General features: G+C 61.6%; 3 protein-coding genes across 5 annotated transcripts; 2 read left to right on the top strand and 1 right to left on the bottom strand.

Annotated features, from left to right (window-relative positions):
• Nucleotides 1-236: 236 nt before the first annotated feature.
• TMEM8B (transmembrane protein 8B) lies at nucleotides 237-9,655 on the bottom strand. 2 transcript variants are annotated; one of them, XM_065860757.2, is made up of 13 exons: nucleotides 9,577-9,655; nucleotides 7,455-7,644; nucleotides 6,737-6,944; nucleotides 6,449-6,582; nucleotides 6,056-6,315; nucleotides 5,441-5,796; nucleotides 5,017-5,113; nucleotides 4,710-4,833; nucleotides 3,353-3,495; nucleotides 2,976-3,154; nucleotides 2,740-2,886; nucleotides 2,550-2,666; nucleotides 237-2,325 (listed from the first exon to the last, which is right to left on the bottom strand). In XM_065860757.2, exons 1-13 carry the CDS (start codon nucleotides 9,581-9,583, stop codon nucleotides 1,990-1,992), a joined length of 2,298 nt encoding a protein of 765 aa, XP_065716829.1. In that variant the 5' UTR covers nucleotides 9,584-9,655; the 3' UTR covers nucleotides 237-1,989. The 2 variants fall into 2 exon arrangements, with proteins under 2 accessions (XP_065716829.1, XP_071658592.1); XM_071802491.1 differs by having other exon boundaries at nucleotides 2,550-2,886.
• Nucleotides 9,656-12,584: 2,929 nt separating this feature from the next.
• TAF1C (TATA-box binding protein associated factor, RNA polymerase I subunit C) lies at nucleotides 12,585-17,233 on the top strand. Of its 2 annotated transcripts, XM_065860925.2 has the most exons (14): nucleotides 12,585-12,830; nucleotides 12,915-13,008; nucleotides 13,249-13,355; nucleotides 13,448-13,543; nucleotides 13,634-13,704; nucleotides 13,792-14,039; nucleotides 14,114-14,224; nucleotides 14,337-14,460; nucleotides 14,575-14,646; nucleotides 14,768-14,903; nucleotides 14,998-15,126; nucleotides 15,285-15,459; nucleotides 15,593-15,730; nucleotides 16,022-17,233. In XM_065860925.2, the coding sequence occupies exons 1-14, from the start codon at nucleotides 12,699-12,701 to the stop codon at nucleotides 17,203-17,205; spliced, it is 2,817 nt and encodes a 938-aa protein (XP_065716997.1). In that variant the 5' UTR covers nucleotides 12,585-12,698; the 3' UTR covers nucleotides 17,206-17,233. The 2 variants fall into 2 exon arrangements, with proteins under 2 accessions (XP_065716997.1, XP_071658591.1); XM_071802490.1 differs by lacking the exons at nucleotides 12,585-12,830; nucleotides 12,915-13,008; nucleotides 13,448-13,543 and having other exon boundaries at nucleotides 13,274-13,355; nucleotides 13,596-13,704.
• A 201-nt stretch (nucleotides 17,234-17,434) lies between these two features.
• Nucleotides 17,435-18,686, top strand: HINT2 (histidine triad nucleotide binding protein 2). Its single transcript, XM_065861106.2, has 5 exons — nucleotides 17,435-17,515; nucleotides 17,931-18,083; nucleotides 18,167-18,271; nucleotides 18,351-18,423; nucleotides 18,546-18,686. The coding sequence occupies exons 1-5, from the start codon at nucleotides 17,456-17,458 to the stop codon at nucleotides 18,635-18,637; spliced, it is 483 nt and encodes a 160-aa protein (XP_065717178.1). The 5' UTR covers nucleotides 17,435-17,455; the 3' UTR covers nucleotides 18,638-18,686.
• Nucleotides 18,687-21,442: the final 2,756 nt, after the last annotated feature.

Raw genomic sequence — 21,442 nt, 5'->3', positions numbered from 1 at the left:
GCTGTACAGCGGTGAGCTGGGGGATCAGGGTGGGGTTAGGATGCTGCATGGAACACTGACATCTCCATGAAATTGGGGTGCATTTGTGCAGGTCCACCCTCCAGGCTGGTGTGCACACCAGGGTTGCACAAGCCCTGTTCTCGGCATGCACCGTACTCCAGCATGTCACTGGTGTGAAAACTGAGCTGCTCATTCTCTGGGAGCTGCTGCTTCTAGGGGGATGCAATTGGACTTGGTGAAGTGAGCCACATTTTTTATTAAAAATATTAATCCTTCATCAGCCATCTGGCTGGACCAGACAGGGAATTTTGCATGGCAGAGAAACAGCTGGAGGGTGAGCTCTCAGGTGAAGGTGGGCAGAGGCACATGTTCCCCAGCCCCCTTGCACAGTGACCAGGCGTCCTGCTCAGCCGCCCCAGGCTGTCTGGGGCATCTCCACACCAGGCTGGTGCCCCATAGCCATCACCCTCACCCAAGGCCCAGAGATGCAGGCAGCAAAACCCTGAACCCACCACCACTGCCGTGGCCCTCGACAGCTCACCCCTCCTTCTGCTCCTGCCCACCCCACCTCTGAGGTCCCCTCCAGCTGCTCCCTGAGCCCACCCTGCTCCAACCAGCTGGGGCCCAGCTCCCAGGCAGCAGGTTTAATTAGATTGCAATCCTATTACAGAGCTGCCTGCCTGCCCGCAGCTGCTAATCCTGTTAGGCATCCAGTAAAGCTCCCTGTACCCAGCTTTGTCCCTGGGGCACGGGGAGGAGGGGCTGCTGATGGGTGGGCTCTGCCGAGCCAGGATGTGGCTTCCAGGGTGCAGAGCTTTGCCTGGGGACTCATGCCCAAAGACCCCTGAGGGTCTGGGAAGAGCCCAGGGGGTTGGAGCAGTCGATGCAGGGTTGAGAAGGAGCAGTGGGGTTTCCCCTCTCCTATCTGGTCCATCTTGCTTGCTCTCAACTGTGGGGATGGGGTGGAAATGCCCGATCCTTGAGCCATGTGCACAACCTGGTGATTTGACACCGCACCATGGTCATCAGGTGGGTGCTGAGCCCAAGGGTCTGACCACAGGGGAGGTGAGGAATAGGGGCTGAGACAAAGTTGGCGCAACCAGATGAGGGAGGTACAATCCATGCAATAACCCCCTCACACACACAGTTGCTCAGTGCCTTGCAGAGACAGGGCAGCTGCTCATGGCTGGTGGCACCAACAGGGATGAAGCGTCACTGCTCTCCCAGGTGGATGCACCCATGTGTGTGTCACCACCAAGGGTGGCTGCTCTGGGCAGCAGAGTGACACCATTGAGGCTGTGAGCTTCTGGGGATGTGACGCTTGCAAGCAGTGCACTTTCAGGCCTGCTCATCACCACAGCAGGCAGCACAGTGCCACTTCCCAGTGGCAGCTTCCCCCATGGCTGTGGGCTCCCCTTGGTCCTGTTGGCTTCCAGGGTCCCCAGCTGCCCTAGCATTGCACAGCTGCCTGTGGGTCAGGCATTAAAGCTGATCTGTGAGAGCACAGTGCCACAGCAAAGTCCTCCCAGCTCTACAGCCTACCCTGCTGTGAGCAAAAAGGCTGCAGCCCCTGGCCCCAAACCTCTCACTGACTACCTGGCTCCACACTGGAGCCGCATCAGCCCCAGAGCAGCCCATGGCAGAGTATCAGACCTTGCTACAGAGCCCTGAGTGAAAGCCATTTCCCCAGTGCCATTTGCCCCTCTGCACCCAACCACAATCCCTGGGCACCTCTGTGGCCCAGCAAAAAGAGGGACATGGCCCCAGCTCACCCTCGGGCCCCCCCAGCTCTGCACTGAACTGAGCTGCAGCAACTCCCGGAGACAAGTTCAATCAAGTTGTAATTGCAAGAACAGGTTGGCACGGGCAGCTGTGTGTCCACCCAGAGGAGTCCTGGAGCTCCCGAGGATGCGTGTCCAGCAAAGAGAGCAGCTGCCGGGCCCCACGGGGCTGCTGTCCGTGCCGGCAGTGTCCGAGCTGCTGTCGACATCAGCTGGTGCAAATGCTGTTGATGGAGGCCACAGCTGGGTCCACAAGCCCCAGCTCCTCCTGTTCATTGACGCAGAGCTGGTACCCACAGCCCTTGCGCCGGGGCAGCGGCCCGAGGCGCCTGCTGGGCTTGGCACGGGGTGGCAGCAAGAAGCCAACGCTGCCAGCGATGAGCAGGTGCCAGATGCTGTGGATGTAGAAGTAGTTCTCCTCCGTCTCCACAAAGGCGTAGAGCAGCACGGCAGCCGCCGCAATCAGCGCTCCCGGGCACAGGTAAAAAGCCCAGCGCTTCCAGGTTGGCGGGTAGCAGTGGCGGCGACGGATAGTGCGAGCTGTCTGTGGTGGGGAAAGGGGGGGCTGGAAGAGGCAATCCTGGCAAGGATGGGCACAGCCCCTGTGCTACAGTGCCACATCCCCCGGGAGCCAGGGAGGAGGGTTCATGGGGAAGGGTGAGGCAGCAGAGTGGAGATGCTGGCAGGGTAGTGGGGCTAGATGGCTGGGAAGGATACTGAGCACACCTGGGATGGGGACATAGGAGGACAGGGACAGCAATTCCTTACCCAGGCAATGGCCATGATCCCTAAGGCAAAGAGGCTGGGCCCCAGCAGGTTCCAGAGCCCGTGGCGGTCCATCTGCAGAGCCATGGAGAGCAGCATTGCCCCCAACAGGTACAGCACCTGTGGGGCAGCAGGGCACCATCAGGATGGATCCCCTCTGTGCCCACCCCACGTGCCCCCTCACCGCGCTTGCCTGCTTGACCACAGGCTGGAGCCGGGCCATGGCGATGACAGTGACCCAGACGGACATGAGAGAGCCCAGGAAGTCACAGAACTGCAGCACGTCGTAGTCCATTATGCAGAACACCACAATGCCCGGCTGGTCGCAGGCATGGTAAAACTGGGATAAAGGAGAAAGGATGTTAGGGCCTCCCCATACAGCTCCAGCCCCTTTCCTGCTCCCTTCAGCCACCCCTACCCCAGGCTTACAGTGGAGAAGAACATGGTGAAGATATAGACAGCAGCTTCCAGGAGGTAGTGGCTGCGGACAGCGATGGCCACGGGGGGGACGAACATGACATTGCTGAGGCACAGCAGCAGTGTGGAGAGGAGCTGGAAGCCATAGGAGAAAGCCTCGGCATTGTCTGTGCAGCCCCAGCCGTTCCAGCCTGTGGATGGGGACAGCTGCCATCAACCCTGCAGCATTCACAGGGGCTGGGCGGGAAACAGGGAAGACCCTTTCTAATGCCCTGCAGAGAGCTGATGTGGGGGGACTAATGGGGTGCACAACCCCCAGGGAGGAGGGGAGGATGCTAGGGGTGTCCCTGGGTGCAGTGGGTACCATGGGTGCCCAGGGAAGCTCTCACCAGCTTTGCACTCGCAGGCAGCATACAGGTAGTTGTTGGTGCGCAGCAGCTTGCACTGGCCATAGATGCCACAGTCATTGATGCAGGGCGAGAGGTAGGCACGCAGGTACACCTCAGCCGTCACGTTGGTGCAGGGCTCAAACCTGCAGTGCAGGAGAAGGGGGTCAGCCCTTGCCCTGCACCTCTCAAGCAGCTCCTGCCTCCACCAGAGGCGCCTGTTGCACCCAGATTTGGCAAGTGATGGGAGACCCAGGGCAAGCACGAAAATGAGCTGCTTTGGTGCTACATGTGGCAGCTGAGAGCTGGTCCTCAAGGATCTGGTGTGCTGCAATTGTCTGTGCCAGGCTGGGTGCGTGGGAGGAATGTGGTTGTGCTTAGACCCACTTTGCCTCTAGAAAAACACTCAGCTGGCTCCCATTTTGTTTGGGTTTTGCTGAGAACACACCATGCTCTGCAATGCCTGCCTGTGACCATGTTGGGAAAGGACCCACTGCAACTGGCAACTCAGCAGGAACTAGAATCACAGCAGAGGGGTTAGAGCAGACACAGCACCCCCACTGCCCATACATGGGGCTCTGGGGACACCCAGCACCTCAGCAGCTCCAGCAGGCAGGAACACCTACAGGTTCACATCCCGACAGCACGCACCAACTGCTGCCTGTGCACACACAGGCACACCAACATGCACAAACATGCACACAGCACTGTCTGCACACGTGCACAGGGTGTGTGTCTGCTGTCCCTGCGTGTGTTCACACAGTCAAACATGGGCATGCATGCACACAGCATTGTCTGCACAGCACAGAGCCCCACATGGACTCTTGTATGCACAAACATATGCACACAACAGCCTCTTTCCTCCACAGGGCTTTCAGGCAGACACACACTCCAGAAGCAGAGCTGCAGACACAGGACCAGTCCCTGGAGGTGCTGAGCAGAGCAGGGGCACAGCAGCCTGCCCAGAGCTGCCCCCTCATACACACAGCTAAGTCCTGTCCCTCGCAGTGACAGCCCAGTCCCCTCCCAGGCATGGGTACAGATGGGCACTGCCGCAGAGACAGGCAGGCACCAACAGATGCACAGCGTTCGTGAGCTGACGGGTGCTTCTGAACTGAGAGACAGAGGGAAGAGCTGCAGGGATCCACAGATGGTCAGACAGGCACAAGATAGAGCCATCCATGCCCACGCAAACACTCACAGGGTAACACACAGCCCACAAAGCCACATGCACACACGTGAGCGGTGACTGCGGCACAGGGGACAGGTACACGCATGGACCCCTGGTGCACATGGGTGCAGGGCACAGTGGCGATATACCCTATGAGTGCAAAGGGAGCAGACATCCTGAGGCTCTTACCCATGCTCCGTGGCACAGAGTGAGCGCAGGCTCAGGTACCAGCTGCCTGTCTGGGGGTAGGGGATTCGCAGACGGCTGAGGGTGGCCGTGGCATTGACGGAGAGCAGGAAGCCTGCCAGGGACTCTGTGGACACAGAGAGCTCCGTGTGAGTAGGGCAGGTGGCAGCCCCTTCTCCTGGGCAGAGCTGGGACAGGGACAGAGCACCCTGTGCCAGGCTCCAGGGACAGATGCCCCCATGGTCTCTGCCATCTCCCACCCAGCCTTTTGCCAGACACGTTCAGGGTGGACACGCACAGCCCAGCCTACCTGTCTCGCACGTGACTGATGCATTGTCACTGGATGTCAGCGGGACTTCGTGGTTCAGACACCCAAACACTGTCACGTTCTCACCACAGAGGGAGCTCTGATGGAAGAGGAGATGGTCCTAAACCAGTGCTAGGAATGTGCCCTGCTCTGATAGCACCCAAATCACGGCATACCACCTAGCACTGCCCTAATGCACTGCCTCTCATTCAAGAACGCACAAATCCAGGCCATCACCCTTGCCTTTAGAGCATGCTAATCTCTGTTCCACCATGCATGAATACCCCAAACCCACTCACACTCCAATACCACGACTCAGCATCCCCAAGCCTGCCCTCACTCTGCTGCAGTCCCAATGTCACGCATCTCCCAGCCCATGACTCCCAGTCTGCCCTGCCCTAGTCAGGGTTCAGCATGGGCATCTCACCACATTGAGCCGCAGCTCCAGGTTGAGCACCCCACCACTGTCCAGCACTGGTAGGAGATTGATGACAAAGACAGCAGGGTGGTCGGGTGGCACTGACACATTGGGCCCGAAGAAGATGTAGAAGTGGACGGAGAAGGTGTCCAGCTCATTGCGCAGCGTGGGGCGGACTGGCCAGCACCGCTCACTTGCGGGTGAGGAGGTGGGGATGGGGACCGAGTGCTTCGTGCCGTTCTGGCTGGCAGGTGGAGGGCTCTCCCCCAGGGCCAGCCCACCCATGGAGCCGAAGGAGTGTGGCATGTTCATGGAGGCACTGGAGGGCAGGAAGGGTGGCCGGGCCAGGCTGGGTTGGGAGCAGTCTGGAGGACAGAGCCATCAGCCTGGGCACCACACAGACTCTCAAACCCAATTTTAGCTCCCATCTCCCCTTCTTGCCCACTGCTCACCCCCATCTGCAACCCATCCTCAACACCTACTGGTGACCACATGGCCACAGAGTTGGGTATCATCCCACATCTAGATGGAGCCAGGTCCTTCAGGCATCCTTTACCACCCCATCAGTCACCCAAGCAGAATCAAGACTGTACCACCCACCCATACCTCTCCATGTGTCCTCACCTGTGACTTGCACGATGACCTGGAAGGAGACAGTGCCCGGCACCCCAGGGTGTTTCTCCACCAACACGTAGTACCAGTGCTGCCAGAAGGGCAGGTCCAGTGCCAGCTGGCAGGGAATGTGGTCCCGGCAGTCCGTCGCTGTGGAGTTGTGCAGTGGGGGAGCCTTGGCCCGCACACGCAGCCAGAGTGGGCAACCCTCAGCCCCACGGCACCGCAGCACCTCCACCAGCACTCGCGATGTGTAGCTGGGCACAAATACCCTGTGGGACAGCAGTGTCAGGTCCTGCCCCTCAGCACAGACCACTGGGGCTGGGGATGCAAACAAGAGGGATGGGGCACCCTAAGCACTCCACCCTGGGATGCCTCCTCCTTAGAAGACCCTTTTGCACTCACTTGTAGAGGCAGGAGCGGTTGTGGGGGCCCATGCTCTGCTCGGTGACAAAACCAGGGTATAGCACAGCAATGTTCACCAGGCGCTGCACGATGAGCTGTGGCTGGAAAAGATACTGGCACTCCTCATAGAGCCCCTGCACGAGTAGGACAGTCAGCAAGGGGCAGGGGGCATGAGGCACTGTCCCATCTTGGGGCATCTGCCCCAGGCATTGCCAGCCCATGACACTGAGGCCCCGGCTGAGTGCAACAGTAAGCCCTGCCACCCCATGGTCCCCCCAAGCCCTTCACCTTGACAGAGATCTTCCCCTCATCCTTGGGCAGGTGGGCAGCCAGGAACCAGTCCCCAGGCAGTGGGCTGGTGACATTGAACACCCCCGTGGTGCGGTTGGGCAGGGTCCAGGTGAGCGTCAGTGCGAAGGAGCCAGGGACAGCAGTGTCCCTGGGGAAGTGCGTGTGCAAGGGGTTAATGACAGAGGGAGCCCCTGAGCGGAAGTACCTGCAGGACAGACAGCAGTTAGCAGGGTGCAGGCCAGGCCTTGTGGCAGGGCCAGCCTGCCCTACACGTGGGGGTCTGTCCTCTATGCTACTAGGAAGCTCAAAGACATCATGTGAATCCACCTGTAAGGTGGGACCTTGCTGGAGACTGTGATCTTCCTTGGGTGGGTGTTCAAGCAAAACTGTGAATGCATGAGATGCACAAAAGAGTGGAGCCTGCAATGGTCCTGGGAAGATGAATCATGGGCAGTGGGGATGCATGTATGTATGTGTGCATGTACGTGCATATGCGCATGTGTGTGCATGCGTTTGTGCACAAGTGTGTGTCTGCTTATGAGTGCATGTGTATGCATGAGTGCTCCTCTGTATGTACACATGTGTGCACATATGTGCACGTGCAAGCAAGAAGCAGACAAGAGCAAACAGGCTCCAGGGCAAGTTCAAGTAGAGGGCAGCAGGGGCAGACAGAGGCAGGCAGGAAGGAAACAGGCAGGGCAGGCTGCTTACTCACACAGTGATGCTACGGTCTGGACATTGATCCCCAAATGTGCCACCCTGCTCCTTGAAAGTGATGAGGTTCCAAACTGCAATGACTGTGTCCTCAGGGATATGGAAGTGGAAGAGCTCGATGCTAGCAAAGGAGCGGAAAGGGCTGAGCTTGCGTGGTGTGCGGGTGAAGTAGTCTGTCACGAAGAGCCCATCTGCAGAGAAGACCCAAGCCGTTCTCAATGGGGTGGGTGACAGGGGAGGTGCAGCACTCCTCCCAGACCAGGCCCACTCCCCCAGGCTCTGAACATGCCCCAAAATGGGCAGTCTAAAGGCTGGAGGGGCTGGGACTGTGCCACTTCAGTGTGTCCCCACGGCTGATGTCAGCTGTGCTCATCTTTGCCTTCCAGACCTGCCACAGTCTGCATCATGCCTGCTTCAGCATTGCCATTAGTCCAGCTCCTGGAGCTGTGGGTACTCATTCTCTGGAGCCCCCAGAGCCCTCTGCCCTGGCTGCTCAGGCTCTGCCCATGAGCAGCCTCTCTCTTTGAACTAATTGTCCTCTTCAGTGAGGACCTGCTTCCTGCATTTTACCTATAATAAAGGGACATTTCTTTAGGCTCCAGGTCTGCCCCAACAGGTAAGGTTCCACAGGGACATAGATTCCCTGCTTCTCTGCCTGCCGAGGAGACTCAGCACAGAGGCCATCATAAACCACAGAGTCCTACAATAGAGTCATGAGAAGAACGAGTGAGCAGTACACTTCCTGCACAGCTCCCAAGCTTTCTCATGGTTTGCAGAGGAGGAATGGTTCACAAATGTGTGCACATATGTTCATGTGGGTGCTGTCTGCGTACACAGCAAAGTGGAGGCGTGCACACCCACATGCATGGGCACACATGGCTGTACAAAGGCCTGTGTTTGCAAGACACTTCCTGCAAGCCCAACAGCATTCTCTGGGGTCACCTCTCTTTGCTCAACTGACAGCTTAATTTCCAGGGATTTTCAGGAGCCTCAGCAGCAGAGGGACAGCCACTTCCTTGGCACAATAGAGGCAAGGGTGACCTGGTCTCCAGACAGTAACTGTAACTTCCACCTACCATTGCCACACTTCCTCCATTCCAGCCTGGAAGACCCATTCATTATTCCCCAGAGATGTACCAGGGATGAGATGCACCTCCGCACAAGCTGCCAGCAAAAGGGATGCCAGCAGAGAATGGACTAGGAGCAGGGCTGTACCCAGAATGGCTCGTTTAGTGGGGAGTGGGAGAGCTGACTTGAAGGCTTGCTTTGCATGGCGTGTGCCTGGCTGGAAGTGTGCGCATGTGCCTGTGTGCACATGTGTTTTTGCTGTGTGTGTGCAGCCCCAGCCGGCTGTACACTGACATGCATCTGCTCCCTTGCCTGGAACAAAGGCAGCTCCCCCTCCCTTTCACTGACAGTCGACACAAGCCAGACATGAAATACCTGTTTCAGTGCAAGAGTACCCGATCCAAATTTCTCCACTGTGAGCTACCAAGCTACTCCACAGATCCCCTCCCCACGTGGAGACAGTGACCTGGCAAGGGACCCCAGAGAGAAGGCGATGTTGAACACAACTCCAGAAGGTGGCACGGGGGGAAGCACTCGGAGCTTTCCATTCCCAGCACAGTTCCCCATGCCCACTCACTCGGGGCAAGGCAGGGAGAGCCAGCTGCAGGGAGGGGATCAGGCTGAAACCCCGTGGCAGTGTGGCCAGAGCATTGGGGGGAAAGAGGGTTGCTAGAGGATTTGCTATCGATGGGGAGGAGTGTGAAGGAGGAAAGCAAGTGTCCCTCTGCCCCAGGACAGTTGCCGGAGCGGCGTGACCCTCAACCACAGGACTACAGCCCCAGGCCGTACCCGGCGGTCAGCACCGCGGACAGCTCCGCGATCAGCGGTTAGCACCGCGGACAGTTCCCGGTCCGGCGGTCAGCACCGCGGACAGCTCGCGATCAGCGGTCAGCACCGCGGACAGCTCCCGTGGCTGCATCACCGTTGCCCGGTGGCGGCCCTCCCCCCACGACGATCTGTCCCCCTCCTCCAGCGATGTCTCCTCCACGCTCCCAGTACCTCTCCACATCCCTGTCACCAAGCCACCTTCCCATGCCACACAGCACGCTCCTCACCTGACATAGTCCTGCCAGTGTCCCCCACACACACATCTCGATGCCTTGCTGTGCACACGTCCCCCTCTTCACGGGCTGCCCATTCCCACTGCCCCACTGTACACACACAGCACCCTGTCCCCCATCTGCAGCCCCCCGGGCCCACTGCCCATGAACCTGCCTTCCCCCCATGTTCCACCGGATGTGCAACATCTGTGTCTTCCTGGCACACACACCTCTGTGCCCCACTGCGCATTTATCTCCATGCCCCACTGCATGGGTACCCCATGCTCCATGGCACGCTTATCATCATGCACCACTGCATGCACATCTTTGTGCCCCATTGCATAGGCATTTAGTATCCCCTGCACATGCATCTCCATGCCCCATCATACAAGCAACCCATTGCACACACACCTCTGTGTCCCATTGGACATGCACCTCATGCCCGATTGCACGGGCAACTCCTGCCCCATAGGACACACACTCTGCTTCCACATGGGGACACCTCTGTGCCCTGTTGCATATGTGGCCCAAAACCCACTGGATGCACACCACATCCCTTGTTGCACAGAGTCACCATGTCCCATTGCACGTGCATCCCATAGCAAGCAAGCACTGCACCCCACTGTACATACTGCCCCGTGCCCCATTCTTACCTCCTCACCACCTCATCGCATGCATACCCCACATGCCATTGCTTGTGTACCTCATAACCATCGGAAGCACAACACGAGCACCCTCCACCCCACAGCATGTGAACATCCCCTTCGCCTCACAGCATGCAAACCTTCTACCCATTGCACACACACCCCCGGCACACACACGCTGTGCCCCATTACATGCGTACCTCATTCCCATCGCACACACACCCCTCAATGTGCACCCCCACGGCACGCGCACCCCATGCACGCACCCTCCTGCTCCCCATCCCGTACTCGCCCCTCTGCCCTGCCGCGCGTGTGCCCCACACCCGTGGCACGCATGCCCCTGCGCCCCCCGGCCCCGCGGCACTCACCGGCGGGTGGCGAAGGGAGGAGGAGCGGCAGGAGCAGCAGGGGCAGGCGGAAGTGGGGGGCGAGCGGCCGCCGCTGCCCGCCGCCCCCGCCGCCCCCCCGGCCCATGCCGCCGCGTCGGCTGCCGTGGGGCGCGCGCCGCCAGCAGCCCCGCCGCGCACCGGCGCCCATGACGTCACCCGCCCCGCCCCCGGGGCCGCCCCCGCCCGACCATTGGCCCCCTCGCACGTCACTCGCCGGCAGCAGCGCCCCGCCCCCGTGCGTGACCCTGTCTCCCCCGCGGTGGCCCCGCCGCTGCTCGGGGCACGGAGGGGCAGGGACAGGAATGAGGTCGGGGGTAGGGGGCTGAGGACAGGGACTGGGACATGGGGCTGGCGACAGGGACGCTGAGGACAGGGACAATGACTGGGGACAGGGATACAGGAATGGGGGACAAGGATACAGGACTAAGAATAGTTCTATACGCTGGTGACGAGGATATGGAGCTTACGGACAGGGACACAGGCTGGGGACCTGCACTGGGGCTGGGGACAGGGATATAGACTAAGGAAAGGGTCATAGGGCTGGGAGTCAAGGATAAGGGGTTGGGTACAGGGATATGGGTTGAGGACAGGGATACAGGACAGGGAGACAGGAGCCATGCAACTGGGATGCAGGTGACCGTGGGGCCAGGCTACAAAGGGTCCGTGGGGCTGGGACACAGCAGCTGTGGGGCGGGGTGTAGGGGAACAAGGGGACTAAAATACCAGGGGCAAACAGGACGTCTGTGGAAAATGGATGAGAGGCAGCCAGGGCTATCTATGGGGCCGGGGAGGGGCTATCTATGGGAGCTGTTTAATGGGGGTCTATGTATTATTATTTACTATTTATCTTATGGAAGAGGTGTCCAGGAGAGGGGGTCTGCAGGGGTGAGGGTATCCTGCAGAGATGAGGGCATCCCGACGGGAAACGATCTCATCATGCTTCCCCAAACTCCCCTGACATCATCCCCGGTCTCCCTGACATCATCCCCAGACTCACCTGACATCACCATCCCCCTTGGCCACGGTGGAGGCAGGTGACTCGTGGGCACAGTCCCACTCACGGGGATGCTCTGTCCCCTGTCATGGAGCACCCCGGGAGATGCGGGAGGGGCACAACCGCTGCCCACAGTCAGTCCCGAGTGCTCAGTGGTCGCTCCCTGGAGCGCAGCCCCCATCCAGGCACGGCTGGGTGACCCCTCCCCAACGCGGACCTGCCGGGGCACAGCTCCGGGGCCGGTGTCCCTGGCACTGCCATCATGCAAGGTCCCTGGATCCTCCAGAAGCAACTTGGTCGCGCTGTCCTTGGGAAGGGGACAGGGCAGCCTGCCCGCCCCCAGGATACTTCCCAAAGGCTCCAGAGTCCCATCAGAGCTCCGTGGGACAAAGAACCGTCCCTCGTAGGAGTGGGCACCTATGGGAGTGCTGGGCCAGGTGGGACCCTCGTGAGGACCCTGCAGCCGCCCCGGGGGAGGAAAAGGCAGTGGAACCGGGGCAGGAGGGGGGCGCCGGGAGGGAGTCGCCGTGAGGACAGGAAGGACAGGGGGCTGAGGGAGATGGAATAGTCTTACATCCCCCATCCCTCCCGGAGATGTCTTTTAGCCCCATGTCTCTCAGGTATTTGAGGCTGGTGCATGGCCCCGCATCCCCCAGATACGTGGGTGTCCCACGAACATGCAGTAACAGGGCCAGGCCAGATGGCGAGGTATGCCCACGGCAGGACCCGTGTGAGGGGTTCCCCTCTGCTATACTGGTGGGTGAGGAGCGGGGGCGATACCCGCACCATGCCCGTTCCCAGCTGTGGTCTTGTCCCGGCGGTTGCCCCAGCATGTCCGCCCCGATACAGCCCGGTCCCCATCGCTCTCCCCGCTTCCGCCGACGGAGGTGCGTTTGCTCCCTCTGTCCGCCAGGGGGCAGTCGCGCTCCGCATCGCGAGGCCGCGGGCGCCGCTCTGGTCCCTCTCCGTTCCCGGGCACTGATTGGTGAGCGGTGCCTTGACAGCGCCACTTCCGGCGCCGTTCCCACGTGGGCACCGACCGGCGAGTGCTCCCGGAACCAGGACCCCCGGGACCCCCGGCCCCTGCGCCCCCAGCCCGGTACCGGAGTCATGGAGTTCCCGGACACCCTCTTCCCCTCCTACTTCGGCGCCGGCCCGCTCCGGGAGGTGTGGGGCCCAGCTCCGGCCTCCGGTTGGGGCGAGCGCGGGCAGGTGCTGAAGGCCGGTTCCGGGCGCCGCCAGGTGAGGGCCCGGGTGGTCGAGCCATGGGACCGCGGCGTGGGGCGGAGAGGGGCCGCTCTCACCTCCTGCCTTCTCTCCGTGCAGTGTGGGACGGCGTTCGTGCCCCGCCGCGGGAGGACGGGCGAGAGCTGGGAACCCGCCGAGGCTGCCGCCGTGCCCGTGCTGCCTCCCAACGCCGGTGAGAGCTGCGGGGGTGGGAGGGGGGTGCACTGTCCGGAGGCCGTGCCGTTTCACCTCCACACGTGCCCTGTGGCTCAGGAGCCCTGGCGGCTCTGCCGTGCTAGCACAGGGAGCTTTAGCAACTCTCCTCGGGGATGCTCACAGAGGAGGGAGCGGGGATGGACCAGCCGTTGCCGTGTGGTGCCGCCAGGTTCTGGTGTTTGTGCGGTGCCAGCTGGTCCCTGCCTTCTCCCCACAGACTGCTGGATCCCCATGCTCACACCGCAGGACATCCTCTCCCGTGGCATTCTGCACAAGAAGCTCCAGGCAGGCAAGTTCAGAGCTGCCCTGGACTTCACCAGACAGGTAGGGCTTGGGGCACCATGTCCCACAGAGGACCTGGAGGGATGGTGTGGGATCCCTGCATGTCCTAACCCCTCCCTGTCCTTCACACACAGCTGAGCCATTTCTTTGTGGATCACCCAGAAGACGCATTTGGCTCCCTGGGGCAGCTGCTGCACAAGAACTTCTTCTTGGGTGACTCCAAGCTGACGGTCAGTGCCTGTCTGGGGGTAACAGTGGTATCCCCCACCCCTCTTCTTGCAGCTTCCAGTTCCAACCTCTGTCCCCTGTCCACTCCTCAGAGAACAGCCCGGGACACCACCATCCGGATGACAGCCCTGATGAAGGATATTGAGCGTCTGGAGGCCAGGCGGTGAGTGTCCCCATGCCCCCTGCCCTAGAGAAAGCTGAGGGGGTTCCTGTTCTCTCTCCCCTCCGGACACTGGCTGTCTCACCACAGTGGCTGCACCCAGGAGCACCTCGTTCCCCGCCTGCGCTGGTTCTCTCACATCTGTCGCGACTGGCTTTTTGAGGTGCCACTGGGAGTTCTGGGGGACTATGTGCACGAGGAGCTGCTACTGCAGTGTGCCGACCTGCTCTTCAATGACAGCTGTACGGGAGGGGCACTGGCCTGGCTGCCCTCTGAAGACGCAGGAGCATGCACAGGCCGGCTGGTGTACCCTGGAGGGCAGGCCATGAACCACCTCTGTATCCTGCCCTGTGAGGTGTCCCTGGGGAGCGAAACGGGGCTCATGTTGCAGTGCCCTTAACCAGCATCCCAGATTTCCAGGACCTGGTGCTGGAGGAGCTGCCCCGTGCCTGGGGCTCCCCGGCGCAGTTTGAGCTCAATGGGTGCATCCGGCAAATATCTGCTGCCCGGGTGGATGGGGAAGGTGAGCCAGCCCTGGGATCTGTGCCTCAGGTGGGACAGGGTGTGGGGTGGAGGGGCAGCAAGAGACCCCTGTGATGCTGCTATTTCACACGCCACCTCGTGTCCCCTGGCAGATTTCATTGGTGTCCGCTCAGACTATCACTGTGGTGTTTGGAGGGTGTCAGGCAGGATAGGGGCAGCCCCCACCCCACTGCAGGTCATCCACACCAGTGTGCCTGCCTCCTGCCTCACTGTCAGGTAGGTGCTGGGGTAATGCATTTTGCAGGGAGCAGGCTCAGCTGTGCCTGCAGCCCTCCATGCTGTGACAGGCACTCCAATCCCCATGGTGATGCTATGTTCCCTGTGCCACAGCCCTCACCTCCCTGGGGAGCTGGCCGTCTGCACCCAGAGTGGAGCTGTCTACCTCTGGAGCATCGAAACAGGGTGAGATGGGGCACTTGGGAATGGGAGGGTGCTCATGCACATTCCTGGCTCTTGGTGTTTGGGGAGTACTCAAGCGAGAGGGACAACTCTGCCCTACACTGATGCGGTATTCTCCCCACAGGCTCCAGAGGCTCCGCCATGACCCCCAGACGATGTGTTTTCGGGACCATTCGCCCTGGCGCTGGAGTGACTTCACTGCACACCCGCGGGTGCTGAGCTGCGCTGACCGTACCGGCCTGCAGTGCCTGGATGCCCGGGTGAGCCTGGGAGGGTGGGCACGGGGCCAGAAGTGGGTGGCGGAGAGGGTACCCCCACCCAGGGTGCTGACACCACCCCAATTTGCTGCTGCAGGCCCCCGAGAGATGCCACTTTGACTTGTTCAAGGTGGGTGAGGAAGCCGACTGCCAGCAGGGTGAGCGTGTGATGCTGCCCATGTACCTGGGCAGGGCTCACCCCTCTCATCACCTCGTCACCACCCAGGTGAGTCTCACCACACCCCGGAGGGACAGCTGAGGGCTGAGGGGGCACCCCGGCATGACCCCCTCTCCCACTGGCCATGGGGCAGGGAGATCATCCAGCTGAGGGGGGCTGCCACAGCATGTCGAGGGGATCCCCGCTGAATGTGTTCCCCATCCCAGTTCTCCGTGTATGTGATGGATGAGCGGTTGCCACTGGTGCCCATGCTGAAGTGGGTGCACATGATGAAAGCCCCGCCTCTCTTTGCCCACATGACACCGGGGGAGTCTGGGAGGAGCCATAAAGTTCTGCTTGGCACGTCCAGCACCCAGGAACTGCTGTTGCTGCAATACCAAGGTGAGAGATGGGGCTTTGAGAGCGCTGCAGGACTGGGTCTCCTCTGCACGCCCTTTCCAACCTCCTCAGTGGTGGCACTGTGCCACTCCAGCGTCGGTGCTCACCAGACAGTTTTTGGTGTGTCCTTTTCCAGGGGGTAGCCGGTCAGCCTGCCAGCTGGTGGGGCCTCCACAGAAATTGCACAGCATCGCTGGCTGCCTGCAGCACCTGCCAACGCAGCTCCCACACCGCCACCACCTGCTGCAGCAGCGACTTGGTGCCCCAGCTGCTGGTGGGTACCCCGCACTACTTCGGGGTGCAGGTCTGGCGGGGAGGGATGTGGGCTTGGGGGGAGGAGTGCAGCCTTTGCCATGCCCTGGGGTGGTGGTGGTTGAAAAAGCAAAGACCTGAGCACCCGTGTGTGCATGGTAAGAGGTTAAGGACCTGGAAAATTATATGAGGGGAGGGAGCCAGCAGTGAGTGTGCCCATGACGAGGTGGAGACAGCTCCCACTGCTGGCCAGTCCCCAGGAGGGGCTTCAGGGCTGGGACACTGATGCTAATGCCCCCCTCTATCCCCACAGGGCTGGCTGCCACGCTACAGGAAGACAGGTTGCAGGAGTCATTGCTGGTTTTCCAGCTCTCTGAGGCTGGGGATGTCTTCTGCCAGAGACTGACCCACAAGATGGCAGAGCCCCCTGTGCCCACCTCTGTGGATGAGACTGCAACAGCCCCCGGTTCTTCCCCTCTCTTTGAGGATCCAGCCAGCAGCTCCCTGGGTTCAGGCAGTGAGGAAGAAGAGAAAGAAGAAGAGCAAACCTTCTACTTTTCTGACTTGGAGGTGATTAGCAATGACGAGGAGGCTGCAGGCACACCAGCAGCTCCAGAGGAAGCTGAACTGCCCCAGGAGCCGTGTGCCGGCCCACAGCCCTCCCTGGCAGTGCCCAGCCCAGGCGCAGTGCTGCGGTACCGCCGCTGGCTGAAGGCTCTTTTCAAGGTCTGTGGGGAGCCTCCCCGGCACTACTGGCTCCCCACCCTCAGCCAGAAGCGCCTCTTCATCCGCAAAGAGCTACAAAGCCCAGCGGGCCCCAGCACGCTGCAAGGGCAGGTGCGCCAGCAGCTGCGTCAGGTGATGCGGGATAAGGGCCGCATCCAGCGCTGGGACGTGCCAGACGCCCTCACCCCTACCCTGACACAGCAGCCGGAGCTGGCAGAGGGTGTGGACACGCTGAGCACCCGTCTGACAGCAGCCTGGTCAGGGGACTGGGTCCAGTGGTGGGAGGAGAGGACGAGCTTCAGCATGGCGCAGAGGCGGCGGGCGCTGCGGGAGCGGCGGCGGCAGCAGAAGCGAGCCCGCAGCCGGTGCAGCCTTTCGGCCAGCTTCACCTCCTCTGTCACCTACCAGTCTGAGCTCTCGGAGCTGAGTGATGCAGCCCCCCCGCCACTCTCCCCCCGCCATCCCCCTGTGCTGCCCCAGGAGGGCTCCCCACTGCGCGGCAGCCCCCCGGCATCCCCAGCTCCCGATGAAGCCCTGCTCTCCTCGCAGAGCCTGCGCAGCCGCGGCATCCCCAAGGAGCGGCGTAAAACGCTGCGGGATTACCTGGCGGTATGGGCTGAGAGCCCTACTGAGGCCCCAGAGTCCCCTGGCAGCCAGGCCAGCCAACTCTGCATCCCCTCCTCCCAGAGCCAGCACTGTGTCCCTTCCTCCCAGAGCCAGCTCTCCTCCGCCTCCCAGCCGCGCCGCAAGCGCCCACGCATGGGCTTCTGAGGCCCCAATAAACCCGGCAAGGACCTGTTTCTGTCCCAGGGTCATTGCAGGGGGAGCGGGGCTGCGCTGCCATGCGTGGTCACGGCACCCACTCGCGGGGTGCGGCGGGAGCCCCGCACGCTCCGCGGAGGGCCCGGCGGTGTCGCCCGCGAGTCACGCGTGGGCTGGCGCTTTAAGGTGTTGGGGAAGGGGTGGGAGTGGCAGGGGTGGGAGCCAATGGGGCGGCGAGGCGGGACGTGGCGCCGTGGCCATGGCGGCGGTACTGGCGCGGGGGCTGGCGCGCGGCTGGGCGGTGCGGCGCGCCGGACAGGTGGGCGCGGGGTCACGCGTGGGGCGGGAGGGATAGAGGCGGGGTGGGGGGGAAATGGCAGGATCTGCCGTGTGTTCCCCCTGCGCTGCGGTCGCCGCTGCTCCCGCTCCCGCCCGCGGGCAAGGTCCGCGGCGGGCCTGAGCGCCTGCGTGCGCACCGCCACGGCACGGGGCTTCGGAGCACCCGTGGGCATCCAGCCTCGTCCCCACGTGGACCTCCATGACCCCATGTGCATTCCCTTGGTGTATCCTCGTCACCCCCACGGGCATTCCCCCATCACCACCGTGTGCGTTGCCCCTGCGTGGCACCCCTATATCCATCCCATCACGCCTGTCTCCCTCGCATGCCTCTGCTACCCCAGCGTCCCTGTTCCCGGGTGGCCCAGGCCGTAAGGCCCCATGTGTCTCTGTCACAGCGGTGGGTGGCAGCGCCCGGCGGGCAGGACGGGGAGGTGGGCAAAGCACAGCGGGCAGCGGCAGCCGGCGAGGATGCGGGCGGACAGCCCACCATCTTCAGCAAGATCATCGCCCGCAGCGTGCCTGCCACCATCCTCTATGAAGATGACAAGGTAGTGGGGACAGCAGGGTGCAGGAGACAGCCGGGGAGAGCACCCGTGGGTGCGGGGCTCACCTTGCTCCCCCCGCCCCGCAGTGCCTGGTTTTCCGCGACGTGGCCCCTCAAGCCCCCGTCCACTTCTTGGTGATCCCCAAGCGCCCCATCCCCCGGATCAGCCGTGTGGGTCCCCAGGACACTGAGGTGAGTCCAGGGTGGTCCCTGGGACACAAGTGGGGACACACGTACAGAGGCTGCTGACTCTTGTGCCCCCCCTCTCCAGCTCCTGGGGCACTTGCTGGTGGTGGCAGCACGCACAGCGCAGGCAGAGGGTCTGGCTGATGGCTACCGCCTCGGTGAGTTGGTGTCCCCTGCCATGCTGTGGGGGTAGGACCCTCGCTGGTGGCCCTGGGCGAGCAGGGCTGTGAAGGGTGGCCTAGAGTGGGGGCCGCCTGACCCCCCATCCTTCTCCTGGCAGTGATCAACGACGGGAAGCACGGCGCCCAATCTGTCTACCATCTGCACCTCCATGTGTTGGGGGGGCGGCAGCTGGGCTGGCCCCCCGGCTGAGTACCCCTCCACAGCTGCCACCCCCCAATAAACATTTCCTTGGCTTCCATGGATCTGTGTTGTTGTAGCCAGCCTGGGACAGCAGTGGCTTTGAGTGTCACACAGCAGGGACACACCAGCAGGACTTGGGGCAGGGAGGTAGGTGGGACTTGGTGCCCTGCTTCTTGTGGAGGTGGCTGTGCTCCCCACATCACTGCTTTACCTGGGCTGGAGATGCTGTGGAGCCACCCAGTTGGAGCAAGAGGTTTTTGGGGGGGTGTCCATACCCCACAGGCAAAAGGCCCATGCTGGTGCTGGGCAGGGGGTGAACAGGCTGGGTGCTGCAAGGGTGCCCCCAAGCTGGGGTACACCCTGGGGGTGGGAGCAGCACCCAGCTCCAGTACCCCCATGTGTCCCCATCAGGTCCCTGGTGACCCTGCAAGCACCCCCCATGCTGCTGCCAGAGCTCCATGCGGTATGCTGATGCTTCTTGGCGTTGCAAAAGCGAGCTAATTGCACTAAATTGAACTAAACCTACTAATTGCGTGTTTACTGCTCCCCAGAGTGTCTTCTCTGGGAGCTCCCATGTGGTTCATAAAGCTAAGGGCAGTGGCTACATGATGGGCGCACCGCCCTCTGCACACACATGCATGTCTCTGTACCGCTGTACACGGCACTTGCCACACCGTCTGTGTATGCGCTGCTGTGCCAAACTTGCTACACTGCAGATTCTGACCCCCCCTGTGTGTGCAAAACTCACTGCACTGCACACTCCAGGCCCTTTACACATTGCACTGTGTGCCCCAGCTCCACATGTGTGCACTGCTGTGCCCAACACATCGCACTGCCCACCACCGACACCTTGCACTTGCACCACCATGTAAATGTTACATTGCACACAGCAGACCCCATGAATGCACTGTAATGCACAATGCATTGCACTGCATGTCCCAGACCCATTGTGCATGCACCACTGTGCAAAAGTGTTGCCCACACCAGAGCACTGTGCCTGCATTGTGCTGCGCACCGCAGAGTCCATGGGCGTGCACCACTGTGCAAAACACATCCTGTTGCACACCACAAGCCACCCTGCGTGTGCTGCACTGTGCAAAACACATTGCAGTGTGCACCCTGGATGCTCTCTCTGTGTCTGCACCACTGTGGAAACATTGCATTGCACACAGCAGACCCCTGTGAATACACTGCTATGAAAAACACATTGGCCTGTACATCCCAGCCCCCCCGTGCATGTACCACTGTGGAAAATTGTTGCACATGCCTGACCTCTGTGCCTGCATTGTGCTGCACACCCTATGGAAAAGGGATTGTGTTGCACACTGCAGACCCCTCTGTGTGTGAAAAACCCGGGCAGCACAACGCACACAGCAGCGATCAGGCACATGTTTATACACATGGACTGCACACGCATGCCCGTACGTGGCCTTGTCTACTCTGGGGTGCACACGCACCAGGGCTCACGCGCACGCAGCCATGAGCACCGGGCCCCAGCCGTGCTCAGCAGCTGCTCACTCACCAGCAGCGCGCAGCCGCCTGAGCTCCCTGCCCTGTGCCTCCCGCTCCCACCGTGTGCCGGGCCACAGCCGGCCGCCGGGGCTATATTTAGCAGCGGGGGCCGGTGCTGGCGTGGCACACGGCCCACCTGGCACTGCTGGTGGGGCCGCCTGCGTCCTCGCCAGCCGCACAGGGGACCGCAGCCCGCCAGGGAGAATGGCGGCTCTGTTCAGCCTCCGGCTTGGTGGCGCTGGCGGCGGGGCTCCCCTGGGAGCAGCGTGGGGCTGTGGCAAAGCCTGGTTGCTTCACCCACCCCCCCCACACAGTAGAACATAGGGAAGGTTTTCGGGGTGCAAATGAACCTTAAATCTGTTGGAAGCTGCTGCTTCCTTTTTCTCAGACCCACTCGTGTCTCAGCATGGACATGGGGCCACTCTTGGACATGGGACAGCCCTGCGTCAGGACTGCGGACTCTGGGATCTAAAAGAGGGGCCAGGTATCCCCAGTGCAGCATCCCCCAGGGCTCGCCCCGAGCAGCCCTCCAGGGATGTCGTGCCCAGCGGAGGGCGAGCACTGGCACAGGAGGTCAGGGGACAGACGCCTGTGAGCGTGTTTCCTCTGGTGCTGTGTTTATTTTGTCAGTCCCCGAGCAGCCTCAGGGCAGCACAGAGGTCACAGCCCCACAGGGCCAAGCCCCGGGGGAAAAGGGGGGTGGGGGTAGAGGGCTGTTTTCGTTTCTCAGCCGAAGAAGACTATCACAAATGACGCAAGTTCCCAAAAGAGCAGAGCAGGGGGGTGGCGGGGGATGTGTCAGCCGGCAAGAGGCAGCCAGATGTGCTCCAGCAGCTCCAGAGCTGCTGCCCCATGGCAATATGGACAGGGTGCAGCCCCACGGCAATGCTCTATGTGCTGCCCCAGAGTGGTTTGCCATACAGTGTGTTCACACCCCTGAGCTGGCATCACCAGGGTCCCTGTCCCACACTGTACTGCTGTGCCTTTGGTGTCCCCTGTGCTGCCCAGTCAGGCTTTTGGCTGGCCGGGGGACAAGCCCACCCGTGTCTGGTGGGGAGGCAGGGGATGCTTATGGGAAGAGTACCCTGGGGTGTAAGCTGCGGCAGAGTGACCAGGCTGCCACCTCCCTAGCAAGATCTGGGGAATCAGTGCACCCCAGCGGCCAGCCCTGGGCCTGGGGCTGAGCATGGGGGGCACAGTAAAGCAGCATTCACCCCAACATCCTCCCAGCAAGCACCCAGTCCTCGGGGTACCTGAGCACCCAGCTCCAGCGGCAGCAGAACTGCTGCAGCCCCAGCATGG

The sequence above is a fragment of the Patagioenas fasciata genome, chromosome Z (genome assembly GCF_037038585.1).
Source record: "Patagioenas fasciata isolate bPatFas1 chromosome Z, bPatFas1.hap1, whole genome shotgun sequence".
Classification (NCBI taxonomy): Eukaryota; Metazoa; Chordata; class Aves; order Columbiformes; family Columbidae; genus Patagioenas; species Patagioenas fasciata.
Note: the sequence above shows the minus strand (reverse complement) of the source record. Positions and strands in the feature narration are given on the sequence as shown.